This window comes from Nipponia nippon, unplaced genomic scaffold, assembly GCF_047370975.1.
Source record: "Nipponia nippon isolate SJK-2023a ecotype South Korea unplaced genomic scaffold, ASM4737097v1 scaffold_4, whole genome shotgun sequence".
Classification (NCBI taxonomy): domain Eukaryota; kingdom Metazoa; phylum Chordata; class Aves; order Pelecaniformes; family Threskiornithidae; genus Nipponia; species Nipponia nippon.
This window is the reverse complement of record NW_028262358.1, coordinates 79,737,461-79,764,090: the sequence shown is the minus strand read 5'-3', so window position 1 is coordinate 79,764,090 and position 26,630 is coordinate 79,737,461. Positions and strand designations below refer to the sequence as shown.

The following is a 26,630-nucleotide window of genomic DNA, read 5'->3' as shown; positions in this document are numbered from 1 at the left end:
GTCCTGCATCCAAGCCATTTATGAAGATATTGAAGAGCACTGGCCCTAAGATGGATCCCTGCAGAACCCTACTAGTGACTGGTCACCAGCCCAATGTAACCCCGTTTACTATAACCCTTTGAGCCTGACCCGTCAGCCAGTTGCTCACCCATTGCATTTTGCGTTTATCCAGCTGTATGCTCAACATTTTGTCCAGGAAGATACTGTGAAAGACAGTATCAAAAGCTTTACTGAAGTCCACGAAGGTTACATCAACTGGCTTCCCTTGGTCAACTAGATGGGTAAATGTCAGAGCCTGGGACACAGAAACAGTTCTCTTGCACTCTATGAAGGCTTTGCCTCTTTCAGAATGATTCAAGTCTCTTTTGTGGCATCTTGTAGAATAAACTGCATGTGTTCATTTATATATGGGGACCCTACTGATGTACATAATCCAAATTAGCAGGCAAGTACCACATTTGATTACCTGTAACATGCCACATAACCTCATATAGGAGTTTCATAGAATCATGGAATGGTTTGGGTTGGAAGGGACCTTCTAAGAACATCTAGTTCAACGTCCCTGCCATGGGTAAGGGACCTCTTTCACTGGGTCAGGCTGCTCAAAGCCCCGTCCAACCTGACCGTGAACACTTCCAATGATGGGGCATCAACAACTTCTCTGGAAACCTGCTTCACTGTCTTACCACCTTCATTGTAAAAAAATTCTTCCTTGTATCCAATGTAAATCTACCCTCTTTCAGTTTAAAACTGTTGCCCCTTGTCCTGTTACTACAGGCCCTGGTAAAAAGTCTCCCTCTGTTTTTATTGTAAGTCCCCTTTAAGTACTGAAAGGCTGCAATAAGATCTCCCTGGAGCCTTCTCTTCTCCAGGCTAATACTCCAACTCATGGAGTTCTGTGGAGTCTCTTCTGCTCCAAGTAGATAGCAGCTGGAGCTCCAGTAACCTTTACCAGATTTGCCTGTGTTTGAGTTACTGGAACATTATAAGTGAAGTTTCAAAGTCCAAACTTGTATTTGTGGGTTTTCACATTGTTGTGAATAGGGCCTGAATATTGACAGAATGCGGTGCATAGGTTTTATTTTGTCCATTCAGAATTCTCTAGGGCTCTGGTAATGTATGTCCATACTGCACTTCACTAGGTAGTATCAGATGTTAATCCACATGCTGCAGAGGATAAACTGCATACATATGACATGGTTATTTATCTGCATTCAGCCTGTGGAGGATAGGGTCTGATGTATTTGTCTGACATGTTAGTTTATGACTAAAGAATTAGCTGTTCATCTTTGAAGGTGTCTGTCTTCTTTTGTCATTCAGGCTAGGAACCCCCAGACAGAGTACAAAACTGTTTGAGAATTGTATCTACATATTCCTATATGAATATTATATACAAAAGTTGTTCTTTAATATTAAGGTTCTTGAACAAGTAAAGCAGTAAGAAAAAATTAGGGCTTTAAATGAGGCACAGGTGTTTGTAAATATAACACATACATTCTTCAGAATGACCTGTTATCCCCTTAAAATAAATTACTAGAAATATCAGTCTTCTGTAACTAATTATTGTAATATTAAAATGTTAAAAAGCAACATTAGTTTTTAGACAAAGCACACTATCAGTGCTATTTAGGTACTGGCCATTTGAGAGAGGCATCATTGTTTGAATGTGTTTGATAATAATTGTTATGCTAAATATTCAAATATTCTTCATATTAAAGCCTACAGTAGTATCCAATCATCTTGTGGTCTAAATCTGTTAGGTACTAATTATGGTTATGTTAAAGAAAATCTGAAATTTTGCAGAAATATTTCTTCTCAATTTACTGATACTTAACCAGGACGAAGTTTAAGCAATAAATATTAACAAATGCTACATTAATAAATAACAGATGTATTTGTGAAAAAGTAGTTTTTGATGTGAAACCTCTCACCCAGATGGATGTAATGAAAGTGAAAGCAGTTGTTTTTCTGAAACCACTAATATGCAGTAATTCTTTTGAATACAATTCTTCTACTAATATTTTTCATTAAGCATTATTTTTCATGTTCTTTCGTTCAACTGTCCTCTCTTTTAATTTTTTGTTTTGCATTGACTGTCTTCTGTCTCAGAGTTGGAAACCTGTTTGTACCCATATTTATAGATTCTAGCCTCAGAGCCAGTTACCTTGGAAACTGTTTAAACTGCCTCTTCTTGACTATATGTGTTCTATCAAATCACTGAACTGCCTTCTTCCCTCTTTCATCTATTGCTCCACAAAGCTTGGTACTAGAAAACAGACATGCCCAGCTTATTTCTTACTATAACTACCTTTCTTAGCTGCTCAAGGTGACACTGTGCAGTAGGTGTCTGCTCATTTTCAGGTAATCATTAAATGTCTACCATATATACTTTTTTGTTAAGAACAAATAAAGAATATCTAGATACTCTTTTCTGTTAACAGCTACCTTTGCAAGCAGCAAAGTTGCACAACAATAATAATAAGTATAATAAGACATTCCCTCTCTTCAGAGAGCAGCAAGTTACTGCTTCCCTTTCTCACATACTCCCCTTTACTGTGATGTGGAAAGCACAAAAGTCAGTATGGCGAAGAAAATTGTTTACTTAATAACTAATTATTTTGAGAATGACAGTCTTAGAATAGTACAAATAAAGTCATTTGACATTTCCCAAGAATCAGAATTCTAGTAATACAGGTACGAGGTTGTAGATTCTTATCCTCATCTGGTCTTAAATAAAATAGCTCTATTGAAGTTCTTAGTATCTCAAGATTAGTGCTTTGGTTCTGTCTTGATGTCTCTCTACTTTTCTATCATATTCAACCTGTCTCGAAAGTCCTGACAAAAATAGTGATGCAGATATTTTACACTGAGAGTGGCAGGCAACTGGAAAGATGTTTATGAACACAGTCAGGTAAGCAAAGAGAATTTCTTTTTTGTTAGAGTAATGCTCAAATTGAATGTGCAAGTAAGAGCTTCACCTGTGTACCCCTACTTTTATAACCAAATGAATTTTATGACATTCTCTGAATATTTATAAATTATTTATAAGCATTGACACAGGCACTTAAGCTTCATCAAGAACGTAAGAAATGTCAAGGTTAAAGCCCTGTGAACTGTTGCACCTTCTTGAGTTTCAAAATCCCATGAAATTTAGAGTTCATGATGGCAAAAAATGATGTGAATCCCATCTAAGCTTAGTGTAGCAATCCAAAAGTTCTGCATCTGATTGAAACCAAGTATTCATGTTCCTTTTATAATTAATGGAGAGAGAGAGGAACATTAGACAGGACTGAAGACACAAAGGGTACGAAGATCAGTGCTAGAGACAGGGAGAATTAATTAACCTTATGGACATGGTTCCTGTTTCTCGCCATTGACAATATAAGGAACCTCAATGATTTAGGTGCCTGACTTTTAAACACCTAACATGAGATAAGATGAAGCTAGTCCTTTGGTCTGAAACCTAGGAATGAAATGAGAAATTAGACTTTGGCATTGCAGATCATTTAGTCAAACAAAGCTAATTTGTCAAAAGCAAAAGCCTTAATGGAAAGATTTGTTTCAGCGAAACTTTTGTCAGAAAGAGTAGTCATGTCCAGGAATGCCTTTGTCTCTAACAGGTTGTTCATTTGTTTGGCTTTTTTGTCAAAAATATCCCCAATATATATGTAAATATAAACATACACACACACACACACACAGAGTGCAGACTTTTGATCAATTTCCTTCCATCGGGTGTGGTGAGAGGGTCTCTCACAGAGACTCCTCTTTAAGGGGAGTAAATTGGTCATGAGTGCTTGCTACTGTGGAGGCTCACCATATTTCTTTCTGGCTCTCCCCTTCCACCGCTTACCTCATCATATTAAATTAGAATAAAGTTCTAATTCTCTTCCTTTACCTGAACAACAAATTGTGCTATGTCAGCATTTTTTCTCAGAACAGATTGTATCTCGATCTATTCAGATAACCTCTAGCTTTCTAGCCACAGGTCATGTATTTGAAAGGATAATGAGTAGTTTACTTCTGAAGAGTTTTCAAAGGAGATAGTTTCAACCCTCCCATATGACTTCCCTCCTGCAGATCATTGCAGATGTATAAGGAGATACTAGTTTCTGGATACCTTCGAGAAGAAATGGGTAGAATGTAAACGGACACAAAGGAGGTGTTTTGGCTAGCTGCATATAGCAGACACCGCATATTTCTGAGAATCATTGAATATAAGGCCCCATATTGTACAGATTCACTGGAGTTAGTATTCAGCAAATCTTAAGAATTGTATTGCAAAGCTGCAATATCTTCTACTGCAAGTTTTATGATGCTCTTCTAGATCCAGAATGCCTAACTCCTTCCTTATCTCTTCCAGAAAATAAAGGAGGCTCAAGATCAGCTGCTATATAGGAAGGGTTGTACCTGTCAAGCCTAATTATTTAGTCTACTTACATTCAGTTCTTAATCTGGGATCGTAATCTGGGATCTGCAAGAAACACGTTATAAAAATAACCCCCCCCACAGATACACTCATATTTATATATATGCACATACAAACACAGAGAGAAGGATGTATCTGTATCTGTATATAAAGAACTATGGAGAGATATACTGTTGCTAAGGACTAAGGACTGGCTGATTTGGGGATTTGAACTAGTAGGAGTATTGCAATGAAGAAAAGGATGCAGCCATAAAGAAAAATGCTTAAAGATAATCTCCATATTCCATGAGTTTGGCTATGTTTCTATGCTCTATTTAAAACTTTCTAGAGTTTACCTCTTCTTTAATGAGAAGAAACAGTGGTTCTGAACGTCAAGGACCCCTTTACATGAATGTCACTAGTGGCTTTAAAGTACGGGTGTTGGCAGGGAGGTATAAAGAGAGGGAAAATGAAGATTTTCATTTTATGGAAATTGATTTTCTGAAAATAATGTTTTAAAGCAAACCTTTAAAAAGGCTTTTTCTTGCATCATTAGAAAGGATTTTAGGGGCTGTATGACAACAGCATAATGATTGTCATTTTCCTCTGATTTTCTTGCCCTGAAGAAATATTTTAGATACCAAAACACTTTCCTCACCCTGGATTTCTGACAGAGGCAAAATCTTAATTGTCATGGATACACTATTTGGGAGAAAATGTAAACCAAACAAAATACTCCATTCAGGTTATATTAGAACATTGCACAGACACAGCTTTATAGTATCTTTTTTTTTTTGATCTTAGCTTAAATAATTAAGCTTAAATTTATTAAAAAATTACACCTCACCTTCCAAATCAAACAAAAATTTAAAATAACAATAAGACATCTTTAAAAGGCTAATATGTTTTTCAGTTCAGTTTTTTTGGAACAGAAAAGTTGGTCAGGTTGATTTTTTCTCTAACAACATTTGATAATTCAAAAACTTTTCAGGGAAAAAAAAAGGATTCTGTTGAGTTCTATCCAGGCTGAAGGCTTTAACTTGATAGTTTAGAAAATGTTCTTCTTTTGGAGCCATGAACGCTAAGGATGCTTCAGAGAAAAAGTGGTAGCTGATTCTTTAAGAAAAAATGACTTATTCCAAATCTAGATGTACCTAGGCAGATAGGTACTACTACTTCAACGAAGTCTCTTCTCCAATTGTCAGGATATCATAATTTCTTTTATTGCTTAGAAGACGGTATCAGTGAGTAAACAATGTTCACAAACTTGTATTTCCATAAACGCATTTATTTTCTAGGAGTTCTAAGCCTTGTTTCAACTTCTTTCAGTTTCTAAGTGCCTGACTCTATGTCTTGTTTCTGGTGATATCTTTTCAGCCACAGTACAAGACAGACATGGATCTTGGTTCAGAGGAGGGCCACAAAAATGATCAGAGGACTGGAACACCTCTCCTCTGAAAAAAGGCTGAGAGAGTTGGGGTTGTTTAGCCTGGAGAAGAGAAGGGTCTGGGGAGACCTTGTGTGGCCTTTCAGTACTTAAAGGGGGCTTATAAGAAAAAGAGAGAGAGAGATTTTACCAGGGCCTTTTTACATTGGACACAAGGAAGAAATATTTTACGATGAAGGTGGTAAGACAGTGGAGGAGGTTTTCCAGAGAAGTTGTTAATGCCCCATCATTGGAATTGTTCAAGGTCAGGTTGGATGGGTTCTTGAGCAACCTGATCTAGTGAAAGAGGTCTGGGACGTTGAACTAGATGTTCTAGTCCCTTCCAAACCAAACCATTCCAAGATTCTATGAGTGAATGAGAACTGTTTTATCGATCCACTGTAATGTTTTAGCCTATTTGCATCATAGAGTAAAGAATTGAAGGCATGGACTGCTGGTTATATGGGCATGATTTGCTAATACCAATGTTTTTCTTTATTAAGTAAGTGTTTTAATAAATTACTGAAACATTTAGCAGAAAATAGAAATATAGTCAATGCCATTCAGTCAAGCACCCTAGGCATTATCCAGAAAGAGTACCAGAAGTTTTGCCCGTGCAAGTATCATGTCAGAGGGTCCATAATATTTATGTTTGAGTGTTCACAAAAAATATATCTTTTATTTCTCACTGATGTTTATTTGTGACCACTGTTTGCACTCCATTCCAAACTAGCCAGCTCAGGCTGGAGTTCTATTAAGGATCTCTGACCTAGATGTAAGTTTTTGATATTCTGCAGTTGAAAAATAATATTGTCCTCTACATGCAGCTCCTCACAGATGTACAATACCTATAGAAACTTCCTTTTTGAAACATCAATATCTACGCTATTTTATATAATGGGTGCAATATATACACAATTAATGTTTGAAATACATAACATGTAGGTCTTGCATTTGTTTTAGATGGTAATTTTAAAGGGACAAAACTTCCCACAAAAGTCTGAAATTTTAATTTTCTCTCAGAAAAAATGAAGTTCCTGAGACTTCAAAAACAAGTATAAATTAATTTATTTAGACACAAATATTAAAAGGACAATAGCTTTAGTGTCAATTTCTGAGTGATTATTAGAATTGGGAGAACTAAATAAAAATGAATTATAGCTTGCAGGATATTTAAGCAACATTTTTAAAAAATAAGATGGTTTCAGTGAGCTGGTATATTTTATATTCACTGATGAGTGTGATTTGCTAGCTTTCTTATGTCTTTCTCAGCATTGCATATTTGTATTAATGGATGATAAAAACAAAGAAGCAGACTAACTTATAACCTGTAAGTCTAGGACAGCCGTGTAGACAGTAAGAAATAGCTTAATTATTGTCTTCAAAGAGGTCAAAAGGTTGATCCCAAAGACAAGTAAATTTATGCATGAGCTTGTATTAGTCCCTACTCCATCATTTGATACTTCAAGTAAATGGGTTGCTCTGCAATCCAGAAGAAAAGGTACTGCACTGCGGCTGTGGTATTTGGTATTGGTTAGATAAAGCCTATGTAAAGGAAGAGAAAATAGAATTTCCATAAGCCTCTTGTCAGCTTCCAGTCTGAAGTAAATTCATACATATCAAAAAAGACTCAAAGAAAAGAAAAAAAAATAAAGTGGAAAAATAAGCTGGTCAAAGCAAACGCTTAACACATCTCTACTTTAGGCATTAATCATACTATACGTGAGTGAGTATCGAAACAGTTGAGGTGAACAAGGAGGTTTTTTGGTGCAGGCAAATGGAAAAAAAAACAACTAAGCTGGTGATTTAAAACAGATTGAGATTTTTAAAGTGAGACATAAAGGTCACAAAATCAGATTCAGATTGCTAAGGCACAGTGGGCAAGTTTTAATGAATTCTCAGTAAAGCTTTTTAAGACAAGCACTCAAGACTGGAATATCGAGATAAACCATTTTTTTTTCTAATCAATAGGAAGAGAGCTAAGGAAAATTATAAAGAAAGTTCAAACAGAACTGTGAAAACTTGGTTTTGAGAAATGGAGACTGATTTTAATAACTTTTCTACAGAAAAAAAAAAGGTTTTCAATGACTGACTTATATGTTCGGGGGCAGCAGGGATACTGTTTTGTCTTCTTAAAATGTTAGCAATCTAACATCTGTAAACAGTAGAGAAGGTGGAATTAAAATAAGAAAGAAGAGTCTTAAACAGAATCATTATACCTAGCAAGAAAAACAGTGCAGTGATACAGATAAATGGAGATAAACATTTACTTTTTGTACTTTAAGATGTAGGCAAAATGGGGATATAAACAAGATGTCTTTTCAGTGTAGCAGAAATCCACTTTTTCTCCAAAGCATTATGATAAGTAGTATAAACAGACTTTTCCTATAGGCTATTTTAAATGCCTTTACTAGACTTTAGAGAAGATACCAACACAGGGAAAGGACAAGAGATTGTTCTTCTATATCCTTGGTGAAGGGTGTCTCTCTAGTCTAGTATGGACCAGATAAGTGGAGAGTGAGGTGGACTGAAAACTGGTTGAACTGCCAGGCTCAAAGAGTTGTTATGAACAGCTTGAAGTCCAGCTGGAGATCAGTCACACACAGTATGCCCCCAGGGTCAATATTGGCTCCCATACAGATTCATTCATGACCTGGGTGGTAGGACAGAGTGGACCCTCGGCAAGTTTATAGATGATACAAAACTGGGAAGAGGAGTTGATAGACTAGATGGTTGTGCTGCCATTCAGAGGAACCTCAACAGGCTGGTAAAATGGGCAAGCAGGAACCTCATGCAGGTGAACAAAAGAAAATGCCAAAAACCTGCATCTGGGAAGGCATAACCCCATGTACTAGTACACGTTGGAAGGCTGACCAGCTGGGCTGCATTAGGCAGAACATTGCCAGCATGTCAAGGAATGTGATCTTTCCCCTCTATTTAGCACTGGTGAGACATATCTGGAGTGCTGCATCCAGTTCTGGGCTCCCCAGTACAAGAGAGACAGTGTTGTACTGGAGGAAATCTAATGAAGGGCAACAAAGGGCATTAAAGAATTGGAACATCTGTCATTAGAAGAGAGGCTAAGAGAGCTGGGTTGGTTTAGCCTCAAAGAAAGGTTGGGAGTGGGAGGCATTGATTGATGTTTATAAATACCTAATGGGAGGGTGTAAAGAAGATGGAGCCAGACTCTTCTCAGTGGTATCCAGTGAAAGAATAAGAGGCAATGGGCACAAATTGAAATATGAGAAATTCTATTTAAACATAAGAAAAACTTGTATTTTTATTGTGAGGGTCAAGCACTGGAACAGGTTGCCTAGAGGGACTGTGGAATCTCCCTCCTTGGAGATACTCAAACCCTGGACAATGGTCTGGGCAACCTGCTCTACTAGACTTTGCTTAAAGCAGGATTTTGGGCTAGATGATCTCCAGACATTCCTTCCAACCTCAACAATTCTGTGATTCTGTGACTGGGACAATGGTATATGTGCCATCTTCTCACAGAACAGGAACTATCCTCCATAGTTTTAATTTACTTGCATGTTCTATGTGCATTTGAATTAACGCATCTTAAATGGGCCTTGCTTGGAAGAAATCTACAAAAGAGCATTCAGGAAGGGGGCAGTGATTGCCTTAACAACACATAACGAGCTGCTTCTCCCTTCCCTGACCAGCTTCAGTGTCAGCAAGGTTCCTTCTGGAATGGAAGATGAGCCATTTCGAATTTTTAGCCCTCTTTAACTTAAGCTAGACAATTGTTTTAAAGACCAGGCTTAGAGGTTGCTCAAGTTTTCTTCTGAGCCTAATAGTGAAGGAAATACAAGTCCTGTTAGTATAATAGCAGGCAAAACCAGAATCATAGGATCATAGAATCGTTTAGGTTGGAAAAGACCTTTAAGATCAAGTCCAACCATTAACCTAGCACTGCCAAGTCCAACACTAAACCATGTACCTAAGCACTACATCTACCTGTCTTTTAAATACTTCCAGGGAATCGTGCTGTATGATTGTGCAATCCTGGAGTAAGAAGAGCAAATTAGCAATTTACTGAGATTTTTTACTATTCCTGCATTTTACTCAAAATGAGAAAATTAATGGAGACGAATTATAATGCAAAGAGAATGCTATGATTATAGGGCTGTGACTTCTATATAATTTTTTTGTTTGCTGTTTCTTTAGACTTAATCATTTCAGAGTTAGCTCTTTGGATTTAAAGGCAAAAAACTGTGAGGGATACCATAATATCTGGTCATTATCCATTCTTGTGGGAAAAAGCTAGCTATAGAATATATTTGCTAGAAAAAAAAAATCCTAGAATTACAGCAAATACTGCCATGATCTGAATGGACAGAGTGTTCTACTTGACAGATGCTATCACATCTGTCATGGTGAACATGAATATACTCTTCCCAGAGATCTTCGGTAAATTGGCACCTTCCTGGAAGGTTCAGTGCAACTTTGTCAGATAAACATAAAACAGAATCAAATTATAAGAATATAAACACAAATTAATAAGATTATAGTACTTGTCCCCATTTGAGAAATGACATTGAATGCATAGTGTTGATGCACACTACTGAAGTTAACTATTGTTAAGATGAAACAGTAATAGTTGATTAGGGTCTTATGACTAAAGTTAAAAGATATTTATGGAGCTATGCACTTTAAAGCAGGTTATTTTTCTTTATTAATTTTATTGCTGACAGATAATGTTTATTACCTATCTGTAGCTGATTATTGTAAAGTGAACTAGTGGTGCATCAATCCAACTGCTGACCCAGGTCCTCATTAGAAAAACCTATTATGTTAATTGGCACCATTTAAGCAACCTCAGCAGATGACCAATATTCAAACTAGAGATGAAACTATTCCCTTACTTCCCCAAAAAGTTTCATCCACTTTGTCGTGTTGGAAGCTGCTTGTATTGTCACAACTTTGGTTGCTTTTCTTCTTGGAATATGCAGAGAAATCAGGTTTGCAGTGTTGTTACAATACATTTCCTAACACAATGGCTTTCAAACTCAGGTGAGCTCTGAAATCCTATCTGTGAGTAGTGAAGCGTCACCTGAAACAATATAACCACAATAACGCATTGATAGTGGCATTAGTAACATGTGCCAAAATACAATCACAAGCACAATCAGTGCAACTGTTTATTTTTGTCAAACTACATGGAAACTAGAGAAATATAAGTGGTATGGTATAAAATGTAGAATAAATTCTATTAGTTTTCTGTGCCTTCACTTTATTTTTGTTGCCATTGTTTTCAGTCCTTTGTGACACATATGAACAGCAGGACATGAAGTCAGTCACAGGTAATGGTATTAACTTTTACTAGAGTATCACATCTTTATTTATTATTCATTGAAGGTTTCTAAAATAGTTTTTCGTAGATTAGTTTCCATAAAAGTCCCTAGAATTGAATTTTCTGACTTTTCACAAATAGTTTAATTAAAACAACAAAATAGGGAATAAAGTCAAACACTTTAGTGTTTAGTTTGTTTAGTCCTAGCTGTCATTATGTGAAACTGCTCAGCAGAATAATTTGGTAGCATCAAGAAAAGGTTGGCTTGTTTTGGTAAGAAAGTTAGTAAAGCTTTTAATATAAATTTAGCTAAATTTAACTTAATGAATGCTCAGACTTCATCAGAAATTGTGTTTCCCTTTAGCTTTTTGCTGGATGAATAACAGAATTACTTTTTGATGTCCAATTGATCAACTTACTGACGACTTGACAGGGAGACACAGAATCTGAAGTATGATGCACAGCTATACCCAGCAGTTCCATGGAGGAAATGTCTAGAATCCTTAGCAGTTCTGATAATGCCATACAATCATTAACATAATAAATTTTCATAGGAGTTATGATATCACATACCAGCCCATACAATATTTCTGTGATGGCACATGGATTTCCATTAGAGCATGTCAGTATATAATGTCAAATATCTCTTCCTCCTCTAGACTGTATTTCAGAACTCACATGTCACATTCCACAGAGTAATTATTTCATGTTTGAAGCATTTCATTGTTGATATAAAATTCTGTGTAGCCCCAAAAATTCATAGATAAGTGTAATTGCTTTTACCATATGTAACTATAAATAAATGTAAATTAATATTTTAGTCAATAATAAAAATAATTTACTACTGGAATTAGTAGAAATTTTTAGTTAGAAAGCTTAAATTATCATTAAGACATCTCTGGAGCTCACATGGTGTGATCTTGCTGAGTACCACAGAAAATTTTTATGCCAGCTCAGAAATTCTCTATAAAAAAATCATTTTTTGCTAAATAAAAATTTTCCATGGTTAAGTTTTGATTTTTATTATTGTCTTCATTTTTCTGCCCAGTGAAATTAATATGAAATTTTGCTGCCTCCTATTTTTCCCCTGTCATTCTGTGTCTTTTGTTCCTAATACATTATTATTTAATGCTGTTTTGAAATTTGATTTCACAGTTTCTTATTCTACTTTTCACTGCAATTCAGTGTGTCTGCAATTGCTGAAATACCAAGATTTTCTGTAAGATGGAAATTAGATTTTTTTGTTTATCTCAAGTATTTAATAGGCTTTGAACAACTTTCAACTTTTGGGGAATGCAAGGCAAGTACTTATCACTAATATCCTTCTCTTCCTCTTCTTGAATTTGTACAATATTTGTGTAAATAATAAACATCAGTGTAGTGTACTAGCTATGTAATGGAAGTTTGACTTGTAGAAATTTGATCTGTGTACTAGTGAGAGGCTTAAATTATCCCTGAATTCACTGTGTTTAGTTTATCACTGAAGTTTCACATTATCTCTCAAGTGGGATGTGTGCCTACCATATTTGCTCATGTAGCAGAAAAAAAAAAAGGAAAGGATCGAGGGAAGGTCATATCAGCCTAGCTTCTTATTTCTTTGTTCTGGCTGATTTGGCTCAATGTTAGTATCATTTTAACTTTGATTTCTGTCATTGAAGATGACGTTTAATAAGTCTACACTTGGACTTATGTTTGCATTATAGGTGCACATGCTACTTGAAAATGCTGAAAATGGGAAGAAAAAAGAGGCTACAGTACTTTTCACCTTGATGTCTCCAACAATTCAGGGCAACTAACAGGAATAGAACATCCATAATTTTCAGGCTGCAATGCTCAGGCCGTATCACATGACGGACACTTCCCAGTGCAGACCTGATAGACCATTTCACTCTTGTCACAGAAATAAGTATCTGATCCTACAACCAATGTCAAATGTGCTCAAATTAAAATTACTTTTGCAATTTAAAGTCCAATCTAAGCTATTTCTAAAGAAGATATAGTAGCCAAGTTTCTTCTGAAACTGCAAACTGTATGTTTTTGTAGGTAGATTTTGAAAAGCACAAGTTTCTGCAGTTGATATAAGGTAGTGGAAATATAGTGCATGAATTTTTCATTGATTTTACTTGCTTTTCCTCTAAAAAAACCATATAAAATACTGGAATTTTGGATTCAGTAGTTTCAGAAGACCACACACAATAATCCTACTCAAAATGATCTTTTTCTTTTTTTTTTTTTTCTAAGAATGGTTCTGCACAGTTCAGTTATCTATTAAGACCTTTGTAGTAAGCAATAATAAAATAAGTATTTGGCACAGAATTAGCCTGAGAAATATTAGAATTGTCTTTGGCTAAGTTTTGATGTATTGTTTAACAGAAAACACTAACATGACTGATTTAAATCACTGAAAGGTCAAAATGATAGACTGGTGATGAACTTTCCCTTCCTTTTTCTTTCCTTGGAAATTCCTAATTACTTTATTCCCACTAATTTTGAGCACTTCCCTCTGAAAAAACTGGAATACACCAATTAATAATAATGCTGCAAAGAGAATCTTTTCCCCTCTCTTCTGTCATACACTTGCTGTTCTGGCTGTTCCAAATTATAAATAAAGCAGTGCCTTTGTAGAACTTGCTTAGTCTTCAGAACCTATACTATATCCCTTTCTCTGTTAAACTACATTACCAGCTGTGTTTACACTACCTATACTCACCTATTACAGATGTCTGAATTGCAGTATGCAAATAAACAGATGAATTGTATCTTACTCTGACTTTTGACATGTTATACAATTTTGTCAGTATTGCAATTTTCTGAAAAGTTAGGTAGGGAGGCTATGTATCAGTGCTAAAAAAAATACTCAAACCTACATCTTATAATTTTGCTATTGCTCATATTTTCTGTACAGATTACTAATCGAACACACATAAATTCATCTACACATGTATTCTTCAGCAACCAGTTTGGCTGAAAAATTCCTGTGTCTTTTACTGTAGCATTTCATCCCAGATCTTTTAATTTTTTTTTTTAACCTCTCCATTGTTGGAAGAAAGCAGCTCCTTAAGTGTTACGTTGCTTATTTTCTCAAGTATGTTGTTTAGGTGTTTCAAGATAAAACTGCCAGAATTATTCCAAGACCTGACAGATTTGCTAACAAACAAACAGTTCTGATCAGTATCCTACCACTCCTCTATACCTTTGATATGAACCACATATGGCATCAATCCTGTTTGCCTGAATTAACTCCAATTTTCTAGTGACCGGGGTCAGATGAGTACAGAGAAGACTCATCTGTTCTTAGCTAGCACATATGGTCCAGTGTTGTTGGTAATTTACTTACTATAATAAAAAAGTACTGAATGCTAAATCCAAATCCCACTGCAGAATACCTCAGTGATGGCTTATGCTAATCTATAGCTGGCAAATACTTTACATGAGCTATTTTGTAAAGAAATACTTGAAATTTTTGGCTATTTTGGATGTTCAGAGTTTTGTTAGGTCTGGCAACAGAACTGATGGGGGAATTTATTGGGGAAAAAAACACCAATCTGTCTGTGCCACTAGACTGATTTTGATGACTATCATTACAGGCAATAACTAATGCTAATGCTGCTGCTTGACAGGTGCCAAAAAAAAAAAAAAAGTGAAAATGGAACTTCCGTTAAGTTTTTGAAATCTGTGAAGATAATGAAACAATATTTATTGCTAACTGTTGTGGGCAATAAATTAGCAAAAAATAGCTAGTGGGCTTTTTATCCCTTCTCCTCATTCAAAGCAATCTTGAATGTTATGAGTTTGATTTCTAATGCTGCCTGATGAGTTTCAAATCACAACAGCAACAGAGTGTTTTGGGCATAGCGTATATTAATGTTGCTTTGAACATTGCACAAACATCTTCTATGCCAGTGTAGATGCTATGAGAATACAATTGTTAAAATCATGGCATTGTGACACATTTTTACGGTATTAGAGGTAGTTCAATGATGCAACTATGCACTCACTGCTTTTGGAAAAAGGCATTGCTTCCAGACACAGTGCAAAAGAAATGTGGAGTTTTATACTGCAGTTTGCATCTGAGAACAGGCAGAGTGAGCAGAAGTGGGTTTATCTTTACAGAACTTGCAGAATATAAGATCTGCTTTAAAAACAGATTAAATTTGCTTAATGTCTTATTCCTACTTATAAAGGAAGAAACCTACAGAAGTGTGAGAAATATCACACTTGTCATCTTCCACAGTATTTTACAAAAAGAACTGTTGTGATGTTAGTTATAATTCAGTTGAGGAGTATAAATCATGCTGGTATAAAAAGCAAGAGAGTTTTCTGAAGTCCATCAGTGATTTTGGAGCTATAAAATCCTTACTTATTTCCAGGTCAAAGCTGATGGTGAAAACTTATTTCAATAGCATTAGGGTTTGGGTTTTTTTAACTATAAATTACTTTAAATATTTAACATTTGTTCAAAATCTTTGGTTTTTAAAACAAAAAGTCAGCACAATTGGGGCAAGAGTAAAAATGTCTTTCTCTGAGCACTGCATTTTTCATTCCTTGTAGCTTTATTCTTGGCAGAAACACCTTTCCTACCTTTTTTCATTTGTGCTCTATGGACCATGAAAACTGCCGTTATGGAGGAGAGAACGCTGTATGCATTGGTTTTATTGTTTTTATGCTGACATGACAAAATATAAATCGTCTGGTTCACTTAGGGCTTTTCAGGCTTCAGCAGTTCTGAAAAAATAGGGAAAAAAAGCAAAAAAGAAGGGGGGGGGGTAAGAAAAGAAATGCCCTGAGGTCAGAGTCAATGCGACCAGTCTGACATAAAGGAGAGTGTCTTTGTCACTTTTGTTTGATGACTGAGAAAAAGCCAGTCTCATAGTTCTAGGAGACAATGAAGAAAATACAGTACTACAAAGGTCATTTTTATAACTAGTTGCTAATCTGGTCACAAAATCAGATGATACTCAGAAGTTCACTTGAATTAACACAGTCTGTCTGTTGGGTGATAGAGGACAGCTAAGCTGATTTAAATCTGGTCTGCTGTCCAGCACAGGGGGAGGAATGTATAATATTTTCAGTATACTTAAGTTGCTAGTGAATCATAGAATCATAGAATCATTTAGGTTGGAAAAGACCTTTAAGATCATTGAGTCCAACTGTTAACCTAGTGCTGCCAAGTCCAAAACTAAACTATGTTCCTAAGCACTGCATCTACCTATCTTTTAAATACCTCCAGGGATAGTGACTTAAGCAGTTCCCTGGGCAGCCTGTTACAGATTAGCATGATGCTCTGTAAAAGCTATCCCTTAGCCTACAGCAATGATTCAAAACTGTGCACTGCACATATGTGAATGCAGAGTTTGGAATGTCTATGGCATCATATTTTATGGAGGCATCAGGTGCAGATATGCAATTAAGACCAAATTGCGTTTTACACGTAATGTGCTCAGCTATGTCAAAATTGGTAAATATACTGCTTCTGCTGCATCAAAAAACAGCACTTACTTTTGGAATGTACAATTAGCTAAGGCTTACTGGAAACTAGAAATTATTTCAGTCATTAAAAAACAAATTTAAATGGATTATTTAAAGTAAAATATCTGGAAACAGGACATGTAGTGATACTGTGTAAAGCTAAAAAATTAATAAGATCTGATATCTTCCATTCTGATTCCTGTAGCTGATTCTGATATTTATCATTATTTGCATATATTGCTGTTTAGCTCAGAAGTCTCAGTAATAGATCAGGATCCTGTTGTTGTCCACTTCAGAAACATTGAGCAGTTTGGAGAAAATAGTACCTATTCTAAAGAATTCAGATTCATATTAAGAAGTGGGAGAGGTGGATCAATGTACACAGATATAAATTACAGAAACAAGAAGTACAAAAAATGCACAACAAACATATCATCGGTCATTGATAGATATTTGAACAGTAGCAATCAGCCTTTAGAAATTTCCATTTGGTGCCAGTTCAGGAAAGCAAGCAGGTTATTTGTGTTTACTTACAATTTATTTTCATTTATGCAAGTGTTCAAATTCTTTCAGATAGCCTTATCTTTGAATTTCCCTGTATTTATAATGCTTGAGGACACTTACAGAATTCCTAAAACATTCTTTACCTTAGGCCATTGGTTTGTTCTCTCAGCTATTAAGCTTGTCATACTATAATTTGAAATGTATTCAATTAATTAACTTTGTTTATTTCTCTATAAATGGTACTAATCCTCTGTGGCTTAAAATAATGGAGACATATCCCAAATGTGTTAGAACAGCTATGAGCCATAAGAGGATCGTCTATAAAGTTTGCTCCACCTAAATTTGACATCTAGCCTTCTTATGTTTAGAAAAAAATCTTGAGATACGTTAGTGCTTTTGCTGTTATTAATAACATCAGAAATGCATTTTCTAGCTTATTTTACAGCTATGTAGATTTAGGGCATGTGTCAAAACAAAATGTCAAACTTACAAAAATGAATAAGGAACAAATAAAATGTGTTATATGAACAATTCAGCTTGGATTTCCATACTGGTGTTCAGGATTTCCAAGGGGTCATGTATGAAACAATTGAGATGAGTCTACTTGAGTTTCAAAGGGCTGAAGGGTGAGGAAGACAAGAAAACACACATTTCCCTGGCTAATAATGGGCTTGCCTTTGGCTTGATGTATGAACTACATAAGTTCACAATGTTTTGGGGGTTTGTTTGGTTTGGTTTTTTTCTTTTCCAAACAGAAAATGATATGTTTTGTTTTGTTTTCTTGAAATTGCTCAATGTCAAAATTTGAAGAGTCTCCAGAAACACCTACTACTGTATATAACTTCATACTGATAAAGAATCATAGAAATCCATGAAAATTCAAAGTTGGAAGGGTCCTCCAGAGCTCCCTTCCTCTTGTTGGAGGAGATCTGCTTTCCTAATTGAAAGCAAGGCCTTAGATTAGCTTATTCAGGCCGGTGTTAAGCTGTTTCTAATATTTCCAGTGAGCTGATTCTGCTACTTGTCTGGGCTACCTGTTCCAATGCTTAGTTGTTCTCATAGTGAAGAATTTTTTTCTGATATCCACATAGAATTTCCCTTCAAGAGCTTGGGCCATTGCCTCTTAACCTGTCACCATGCATCCTAATGAAGAGAGTACCTTCAACTTCTCTCTAAACTTCTCTTTAGGTAATTGAAGAACGTGATTAGATTCTGTGTAAGCCTTCTGTTCTCTAGGTTGAACAACAGCATTTCCATCAATGTTTCATTGTAAGTTAAGATCTCCAACCCTCTGATCACCTTGGTGGACACTCTCCAATTTTAACATCTCTCTTGAACTTGGTGGACCAAAACTGAACACAGCATTCCTGGTGTGGCTTGACAAGTGCCAAGTATTGTGGATTAATCACATCCCTTGTTCTGTTGGCTATAGTCTTGCTGATACAGCCTGCAGTTTGCTTTCCTGCTGCCAGGATGGGCTGCTTACTTATGTTCAGCTTGCTATCGTCTTGGATCCGTAAGTCCTTTTCAGCCAAGATACGCTCCTGCCAGTCAATTCCCAGGCAGTACAGATGCTTGGGATTATTTTCTCCCAGGACAGACTTTGCTTTTATCTTTGTTAAACCTATGCAATTCCTGTTATACAAATTTTCCAGCCTCTTGAGGTCTCTCTGCATAGTAACTTTTTTTTTTCCAGTGTATCCACCTCTCCTCCCTGTTTGGTGTCATCCACAAATTTGGTGAGAGTGCTTTCAATACCATTTTCCAAAATGTTTATAAAGATATTGAATAGTATCAGGTCTAGGACTGACCCCTGCGGCACTCCACTCATGACAAGATGCCAACCTGGCTTTGAGCTGTTAACTACCACCTTTCAAGATCAACATCTCAGTTCTCCACCTGTAGGTGCTCCATCTGTCCAGTCCATATTGTACCAGCTTTTAATCAAGGATGTTGTAAGAAACCATGTTGGGCACCTTGTTAAGGCTCATATAGATGGGTCTTTATGAATGCACTTTTCTTATGTCATTCTTTTTGTCAGTGCAAACACATAAGTGATGAGCTTGGTGAAGTAATTCAGAAGTGGCATTTCATAGTCTGTGTATTACAGAAGGTCAGAATAAATGTGCATAATTGTTCATTTGGCCTTAAACAAATCCATGAATCAAGCAACTTTAAGAAAAGTGGCCTGTGTCCACTAAGAATGCAATGCTCAGGAAAACAAAAGTCACATAGTTCTTATAGGCAGCGTAATAAATGGAAAATAGAGTAGTAGGATTGGGAGTCTGTGGGATTTTTTTGACTTAAAGATTGTCATGGTTTAATTCTTATGTGGTGGTGAGTGCTTTCGTAAAATACATAAGATCTGGGCTTCTGACTTTTTTTTTACTTATTTTTTTCTCAAAATTTAGTCTTAATTACCTTTAATCTTTCCTTTGTTACTATAGCCTCTTTTGAGTTTAAATATTGCATGGGTGAAAGCAAGGCTGAGGCATTGTCTGTGATACCCAAATGCTTTTAGAAGCCAGGAAAGAAGTTGAGTGCTATCATTAAAATAGAAATCTCCAGTAATAGCAAGGTGGGGGTCAGTCTCTTCTCCCTAGTAACAAGTGATAGGATGAGAGGAAACAGCCTCAAGCTGCACCAGGGGAAGTTTAGGTTGGATATTAGGAAAAACTTCTTCACCAAAAGGGTAGTCAGGCATTGGAACAGGCTGCCCAGGGAAATGGTTGAGTCTCCATCCCTGGAGGTATTTAAAAGACGGGTAGACGTGGTGCTTGAGGACATGTTTTAGTGGTGAACTTGGCAGTGCTAGGTTAACGGTTGGACTCGATGATCTTAAGGGTCTTTTCCAACCTTAATGATTCTGATTCTGTGATTCTATGATTCTATGATTAATGGATCTGTAATTTTTCCTCTGTAGAAAAATGTCAGAATTTCCCTGGCACATTTTTTGCTGTGCATTTATCCAATCTTCTCTTGTATCATGACATCTGCTTCCCTGTCCTTTGAACCTTGTTTATTCTGGCATTCATTCAACATCCTGATATTTTTCTAACCTTGTGTTCCAGAGTCTCACTGTTCAGATATTTGTCTTTCCTAGCCAGTGCTTCAGGATAGAGCAGTAAGTAACACATTACTAACGATGATTCCTTCTGTTTCCAGCCTCACATTTGTACATAGCATTAGACTAACTTGGAGCCTTTGCCATGCTTCCTTTTGTGATCCCTGACATGCACAGTTATCCTCCAATGATCTTTAATTTATGAATGCTGAGTCACTGAGAGTTACTGTCACTGACAGTATCCTCTGAATGTCGTTGTGAGAGCTACCATTTTATGCACCAGGTAGATGAGTTTCTTGATTTGCTTAAGCTTTTCATCTCCATCTTTCCTGTTAGTTAGTTCTCTTTTTTTATTCCAGTGAAATTCAAATGTCACAAAGCACAGGCAGCTTTCTTACTGCTCTGCATTGTCTGCAGCATTACTGAGGGAACATAAGCATGATAAATCATGTCACCACAAGTTGTCTTACACAGACATCATTTCTGGTTGATTTCAATTTAGGTTGGATTTCCAGACAGCAATTTCCAGTTAGATGAAACAATATGGTGAACTAACCCAGACAAAATAATACACTTCATTGATGGATTATATAAATTGATTAACCAGATTGATTTGCACACGGTGAAAAAAAGATGGAAACAATGTAAATTGCAGCATCTGCTTTTATCAGTATGAATGACACAGTCATAACCAGAAGAAGCGATATGTACCCATTGGAGCGTCATTCTCTTTAGTTCAATGTCAAATGGACTCCTGATACTTTTGATTGTTCTGGCTTCTTGATTTTACTCATGTGAGTCTGCTGAGCAGCTTGCCAAACACAGAGGAAAACCGCTTGTGGTTGTATTTTCCTGAATCAAATGCTGTTGTTGTTTTTGGTTTTGTTTTTTTGTTGTTTTTTTTTATTATTATTTTCAGATAAAACATTCTCTGCTGTGTGTAAAGCAAATCCTATAACTTGTACTATACACATTTTTGGTAAGAATTTCTAAATGCTAGTTAGAATTTAGGGGTCACAAGTAGATAGGCTGTTTTCCTTGGCATCATTTCAATTCTGACTTTTAGCTTTTAGGGGTGGTAGAAAGTGGTGCAAAGACATTGTAGTGTTCTGTCTATATGAGAAAACTGAGAGATCACTGTGCACTTTCTATCACCCTTGTTAGCTTCACAGTGGTGAGCCATGTGCACTGATGTTCTAGGCTTTGTGTTATCTTCTACAGTCTCACTAATCACTCATAGACTTTTTTTTTGTTTTAATTATTCCAGTAAGTGAGCTATCCTGTGCAGGAGCTTTCTCTGATTTTGTTGGTGACCTTTGTTCCTTCCTTTTCAATAGTAGCTGTGGCTTCATTGTATCTGATTAAATCAGTCATCATAATATAAGCACCCTGTCCTTTAGAGGACATTGTATTTTTTCACATGATCTAATGCTTCAGTAGAGAGCAACCATTCCCCTTGCTAACATGTTTTCATTGTGGATTTTTTTTTTTTTTTAACAGAAATATAGAAATGCATATGTATTACAATTTATTCTTTCTTTATTTTCTATTATAACTCATTTAGCTTTTTCTTATTTTTTCCTCAACACACGTCAGCAATGTGTATCTAACAGTTTACTAAAATTGTTTTCTCTGCCAATTTTTTATATTGCTCGATTTTTTTTATAGTGGCTAAAATGTTTGTTTTGTGTACTGGGGTAAAGATTATATGTCAAAAGAATTAAACACAGGTTCTTGGTAAAATTTTACAAATATTGAAAAACATTCATTTTCTATTCTTTCTGTATTACAGTAATTTAGATTCTTACAGAGCTGATGTGAATTGCTTAAAGTATGTTACGCTACAGTGCAATATTAACTGTTTGCAAGAATTATTTGATTTTCAAAACAAACCCTATGAGGAGAGACCATATCTGTTTGGTCTTCTCTATTCTATATGTTCACAGTATATTCTGAAGAAAAATGATTTCCCCTTTCATTGTTACTAAAATCTTTTGCAATCAGCCACAGAATATGTTCAGTACACTAATAATGTGTTCATGCAGAGTCCTAAAAGTCTTCAGTTTTGCTAGCATTGACACTGGAGTTAGCTCAAATGCTTGATTTGCTAAGTCCTGAGGCAGAGTGAAATAACTCTTGGATTGTATCTCAGCAGGGGGACAAAGTAATCTTTTTTCTAAATAAATGTTCTTTTTATTCCACATACACTGTTAATTCTCGTCTGGGGTGGAATTTATGGCTGCTAATCAGCTGAACTTCAGAAAGGTTTGTAGTGTCAATCTTTAGTATCTCCACCAGAGCTGACGGCAGAGTTATGTTTAAGGCTGACATTAAAAGGTGAAAGACTCCTTAAAAAGTCTGATTATACTAGTTCTCATGCTGTATTTCTACATTTTATTTACTAGGTAAGATTTAACATTACTGAACATTTTCTAATACATCTTGAGTTTGAAACATTATTAAACAGATTGGGGAAATGTAATATAAGATGTTCAGTGCTTCTAATACCTTCAATGTATCCAGTGGTTATGATCTCCTAAGCACTGTGTTTACAAAGATGAGGGAAGGTAACATCTTTTTTTTAAAGAAACTGAGGTGAAAGAAAGAAAGAAACTCCTCTATAGTTACACAACATCACTTTGTGCCAAACTAGTATCTCCTTTTTCCCAAACAACTGTCTCTCTTCCTGTCACAACAGTTCTTTGCATTCTGGGAATATTACAGCAGAAAGCACATATTCATTTTTAGGACTTTTAGTAGTCAATTTCTGAATGGCAAGCTAGTGTGACCAGAGTGTGATATTCTGTCTTACCTTAAATCTTTCTCGAAGTATTTTTGCCGTGTACCATGGATAAAATGTTTGCTGCCCTCTGCCTCACAACTGTTTTCTCCATATACTGCCATCTCTAAGTGCTTTGATTACTTCAGGTTGCCACACTGTGCATTAGGTTTTCAGAATTGCTCAGGAGTAGCTGAGTGATTGAAATAAGAGTAAAATGTGCCAGAATCTACAGATTCTCCTATAACACTCACCAACATTGTTGATGAACTTGGCTACAGTGAAATACTTAATAGTTTTCCACTGACTTCAAATACTTCTAGACCTTCATCCTACATAAAAACATATAAACAATAAAAACCAGAAAACCAACAGATATTGCGCATTTTCTTGAGAATCCATCCAGCTGTTTTGTTTTACACAGACAAGATGAGAGGTACAGTCACCCTTAGAAGAATGCCTTGGTAAAACCTGACACGTAAAAAATACTATAAGACAGCAATGTGCGAACAGAATTTGCTTTCACTCTTATAAGCATATTATTCTTATTCATGTTGCATCTAATATTTCTCTTTCAGAAATCCAAAATCTCCACTTATGACAAGATGTGGGCCTTCATGAGTAGCAGGAGGCAGTCAGTACTTGTCAAAAGTAATGAAGAAGGTATCCAGCGTGTGCTTACCTCTGATTATGCATTTTTAATGGAGTCGACAACCATTGAGTTTGTCACACAGCGGAACTGTAACCTGACACAGATTGGAGGCCTGATAGACTCAAAAGGTTACGGTGTTGGAACTCCCATGGGTAGGTGATATGTCAACCATTTGTTCTCCATTCATTAATCTTAGTTGCTGCAGTAGCATAGAAAAGCTCTAATAGACTGTTGCTTTCTCTACATTGCTAACATTTTTTTTCATTCTCTTTTTCCCACCTAGAGAAAATATTACATATTTTATCAACATTTATGGATTTTATTGAATTTTCTAAACAGAAAAAAATAGTTACTTTATAAAAAATTGGACATTTTCATATGATATTTTTCTCTTACATGGTGCCTTCCATATATTCAACAACAAGAACAAAAAGTACTTTTCACAGCAGTTTATTTTATTAAAAAATAGTTTTAAAATGTTGATCTCTTTAGAGGAAGAGGTGCTAGTAGTACAAGGCTTGCATTAGCAAATGGGGATAATGCTTCTATACTGAGAAGGCTGATCACTGAGATTATTAGAACAGGAGGAAAGATTCCATAACATGCCATGTATAATCTACAGACAAAAAAAAATACTGAAATAACCTTGTTTTGCAAAACCTATGGTTTTGCAGATCAATTCCAATCTTGTAAATATTTTCCAGTTCAAATGTTCCTGACTAGGTACAAAACTTTTGTTGGAAGATTAGAAGCTAACTACAAACATTAGTTTTGCTGCTAGAATCCACAGGATGGAATTCAGCAGGCACTGAGGTTGTGAGTTCCCATTGACTGCATTGATTTTTGAAGGACATAAGCTGAGGATTTGGCTTAGATTTCAGAATAGATGGGAATAAAAAATGGCGTGACACAAAGACTCTGTCAGTACTGCACAGTGATCCTACTTAATATTGTAAGATCATTCTGCTGACTTCTTTGCAAGGCCAGTATTTATTTTAACTTTAGTTTTAAGAAGAATTTATCTCTTTGTGATTGATGTGAATATATTTTATGTTTTTCTGAAATAGGTCTTTCATTTGGTACTGCTTTTATCTGTATTAATAGTATACACTAAATCATTGTATGGGGAAAGTTGTGTCAGTACTTTAAATCAAGGACATGGTAAGGAAGGTTAAGAAATAAACTTTACTGGAATATCTTGGATGAAGAGGTATCTAGTATTATCAAATATAGGTTTCCCTATATGTTGTAGATATTTACTGCAAATTTAATAACATCTTTATAATTTTCATTATTTCAGTAATTTGCTATGAAATGGACATCTCCTGCAGAAATTATGATTCTGTTCATTCTGTCTTCAAATATTTACTTGTTAGGAATCTAGTTTTAATCCATATACCAAATTTTCCACACTCTTCTGTTGTGGCTTCTTATATTGCTGAATATGTTCTGTAGACGTATAAGTGCCAGAAGGGACTGGACTTCAGTCCTGCTGCTCTTTTTGACATCTCATATTTTCTGATATATAAAACTTTTGTTCTTTGGAAGGTGAAAACCAACTTCCATTTAGGTTTAGTATGGGGAAAATTAAATCTTAGTGATAGTTTAAAATCCTTGAATAAGCTGCATGCAAACTTGTGAAGCATCTGAAGCATGCCCCAGAAATATAAGTGCCCGTGGAAGTGCCAAAGTGATATGAAACAGAGACCAGGCTATTTTACAAATTATTTTGCTTATGTGTAAATCAGAGAAGCAGCATAAACACCAGAAAAAAACAGATGAAAAACAATGATAAAGCCAGAAACAGACTTCTAGAGCTAAAGTTTAGAGGAAGAAGTATTAGATGTAAAGAGGCAAAGAAGCAAGTATGTAAAATGTCTTTTGGTCTTTGTCCCCCATCTTATTTGGGGAGAACAGGCACTATGCGTGCACTATTTCTTCATTAACTGTGAATCATATCAAAGACATTATTCAGCTCTTATTCATCTGCCAGATTCCAAGCAATAACAAATTATCTGTGTCAAGAGAAATAATAGTGTTGTACAAAGGGATCTGTGAGCTGACAAGTGTCTTGAATCAAGGTGAAACTAATAGAGGACATACCTGCAGGAATCAGAGATCACCAAAGGAGATAAAACAAGAGTTGAAACAGTGTTAAACTTAGCAAAAGATGTTGACGTAAGATCTGAAAAAAAGATGAGGCCTTCATAAAAGGAAATACAACAGAACTTAAAATAAAATGTAAAGTAAGGTTTTTCACAAAAGAAGTGAAGGTACAATAAAACCACATCTAGAGCTTTCTCAGAACAGCTAAGAATAAGAGATTAATCCTGTGTTTGGGCAGTATCTATAAAATGCTATCCAGAGAACTAAAATTTATAAAAGTTTTGTATCCTGTGTATTAACCACATAGTCTCAGAGGAAAGAGATTGAGTAGCTTCTGATAAAATAATGCATAGTTCATACATACATTTGAAAGGAAACCTTGTGAAGAAGCATATCCATAGTGCCTGTCAGAATAATTTTTGTTAAATATATTGTTTTATTGAAGATAAAAAATCTTACAGAGCAGTGGATAATACAAAATAAACTCATGCATTGTAGCTAATCTCATTTCTAGAGGAAAAAATAATTCTGGAGTCCTTAAAAGAACTGATGACATGATTAAATCTACAGAAGTAGATTTCACCATTATTTAGTGGTTATGGAAGAAGTTTATAGACACACAATTAAGTAATATCTTTTTAGAGTTAATAATTCTAAGAATAACTTGTCAAGTGCTTGGAAAACTACAATGTAATGGTTTCACAAGCAAAGCACATGTTACTGCTTGTGCCTGTTTGGGAAGCACCAGATCTCTGAGCAGAACAATACAGAACTATTTCTATTAGAGGCATGGTATCTGAAAGATATAGATGTCATCTCCCCAGATTTACAAAAATATCCAGTTTATCTCCTGGAATAGTGGCTTGAAGTTGCAGAAATATTTGCACATAAGATTAAATTTGTAGTATCCAGTTGTTAAA

General features: G+C 35.6%; 1 protein-coding gene across 2 annotated transcripts in view; it reads left to right on the top strand.

Moving 5' to 3' along the window:
- Nucleotides 1–26,630, top strand: part of GRIK2 (glutamate ionotropic receptor kainate type subunit 2) — a 439,138-nt gene that overhangs the window by 373,037 nt on the left and 39,471 nt on the right. For both annotated transcript variants that reach the window (XM_087774640.1, XM_087774639.1), the window contains one exon: nt 23,531–23,756. In XM_087774640.1, the coding sequence (XP_087630766.1) occupies nt 23,531–23,756 (226 nt within the window). The remainder of the gene's footprint in view (nt 1–23,530; nt 23,757–26,630) is intronic.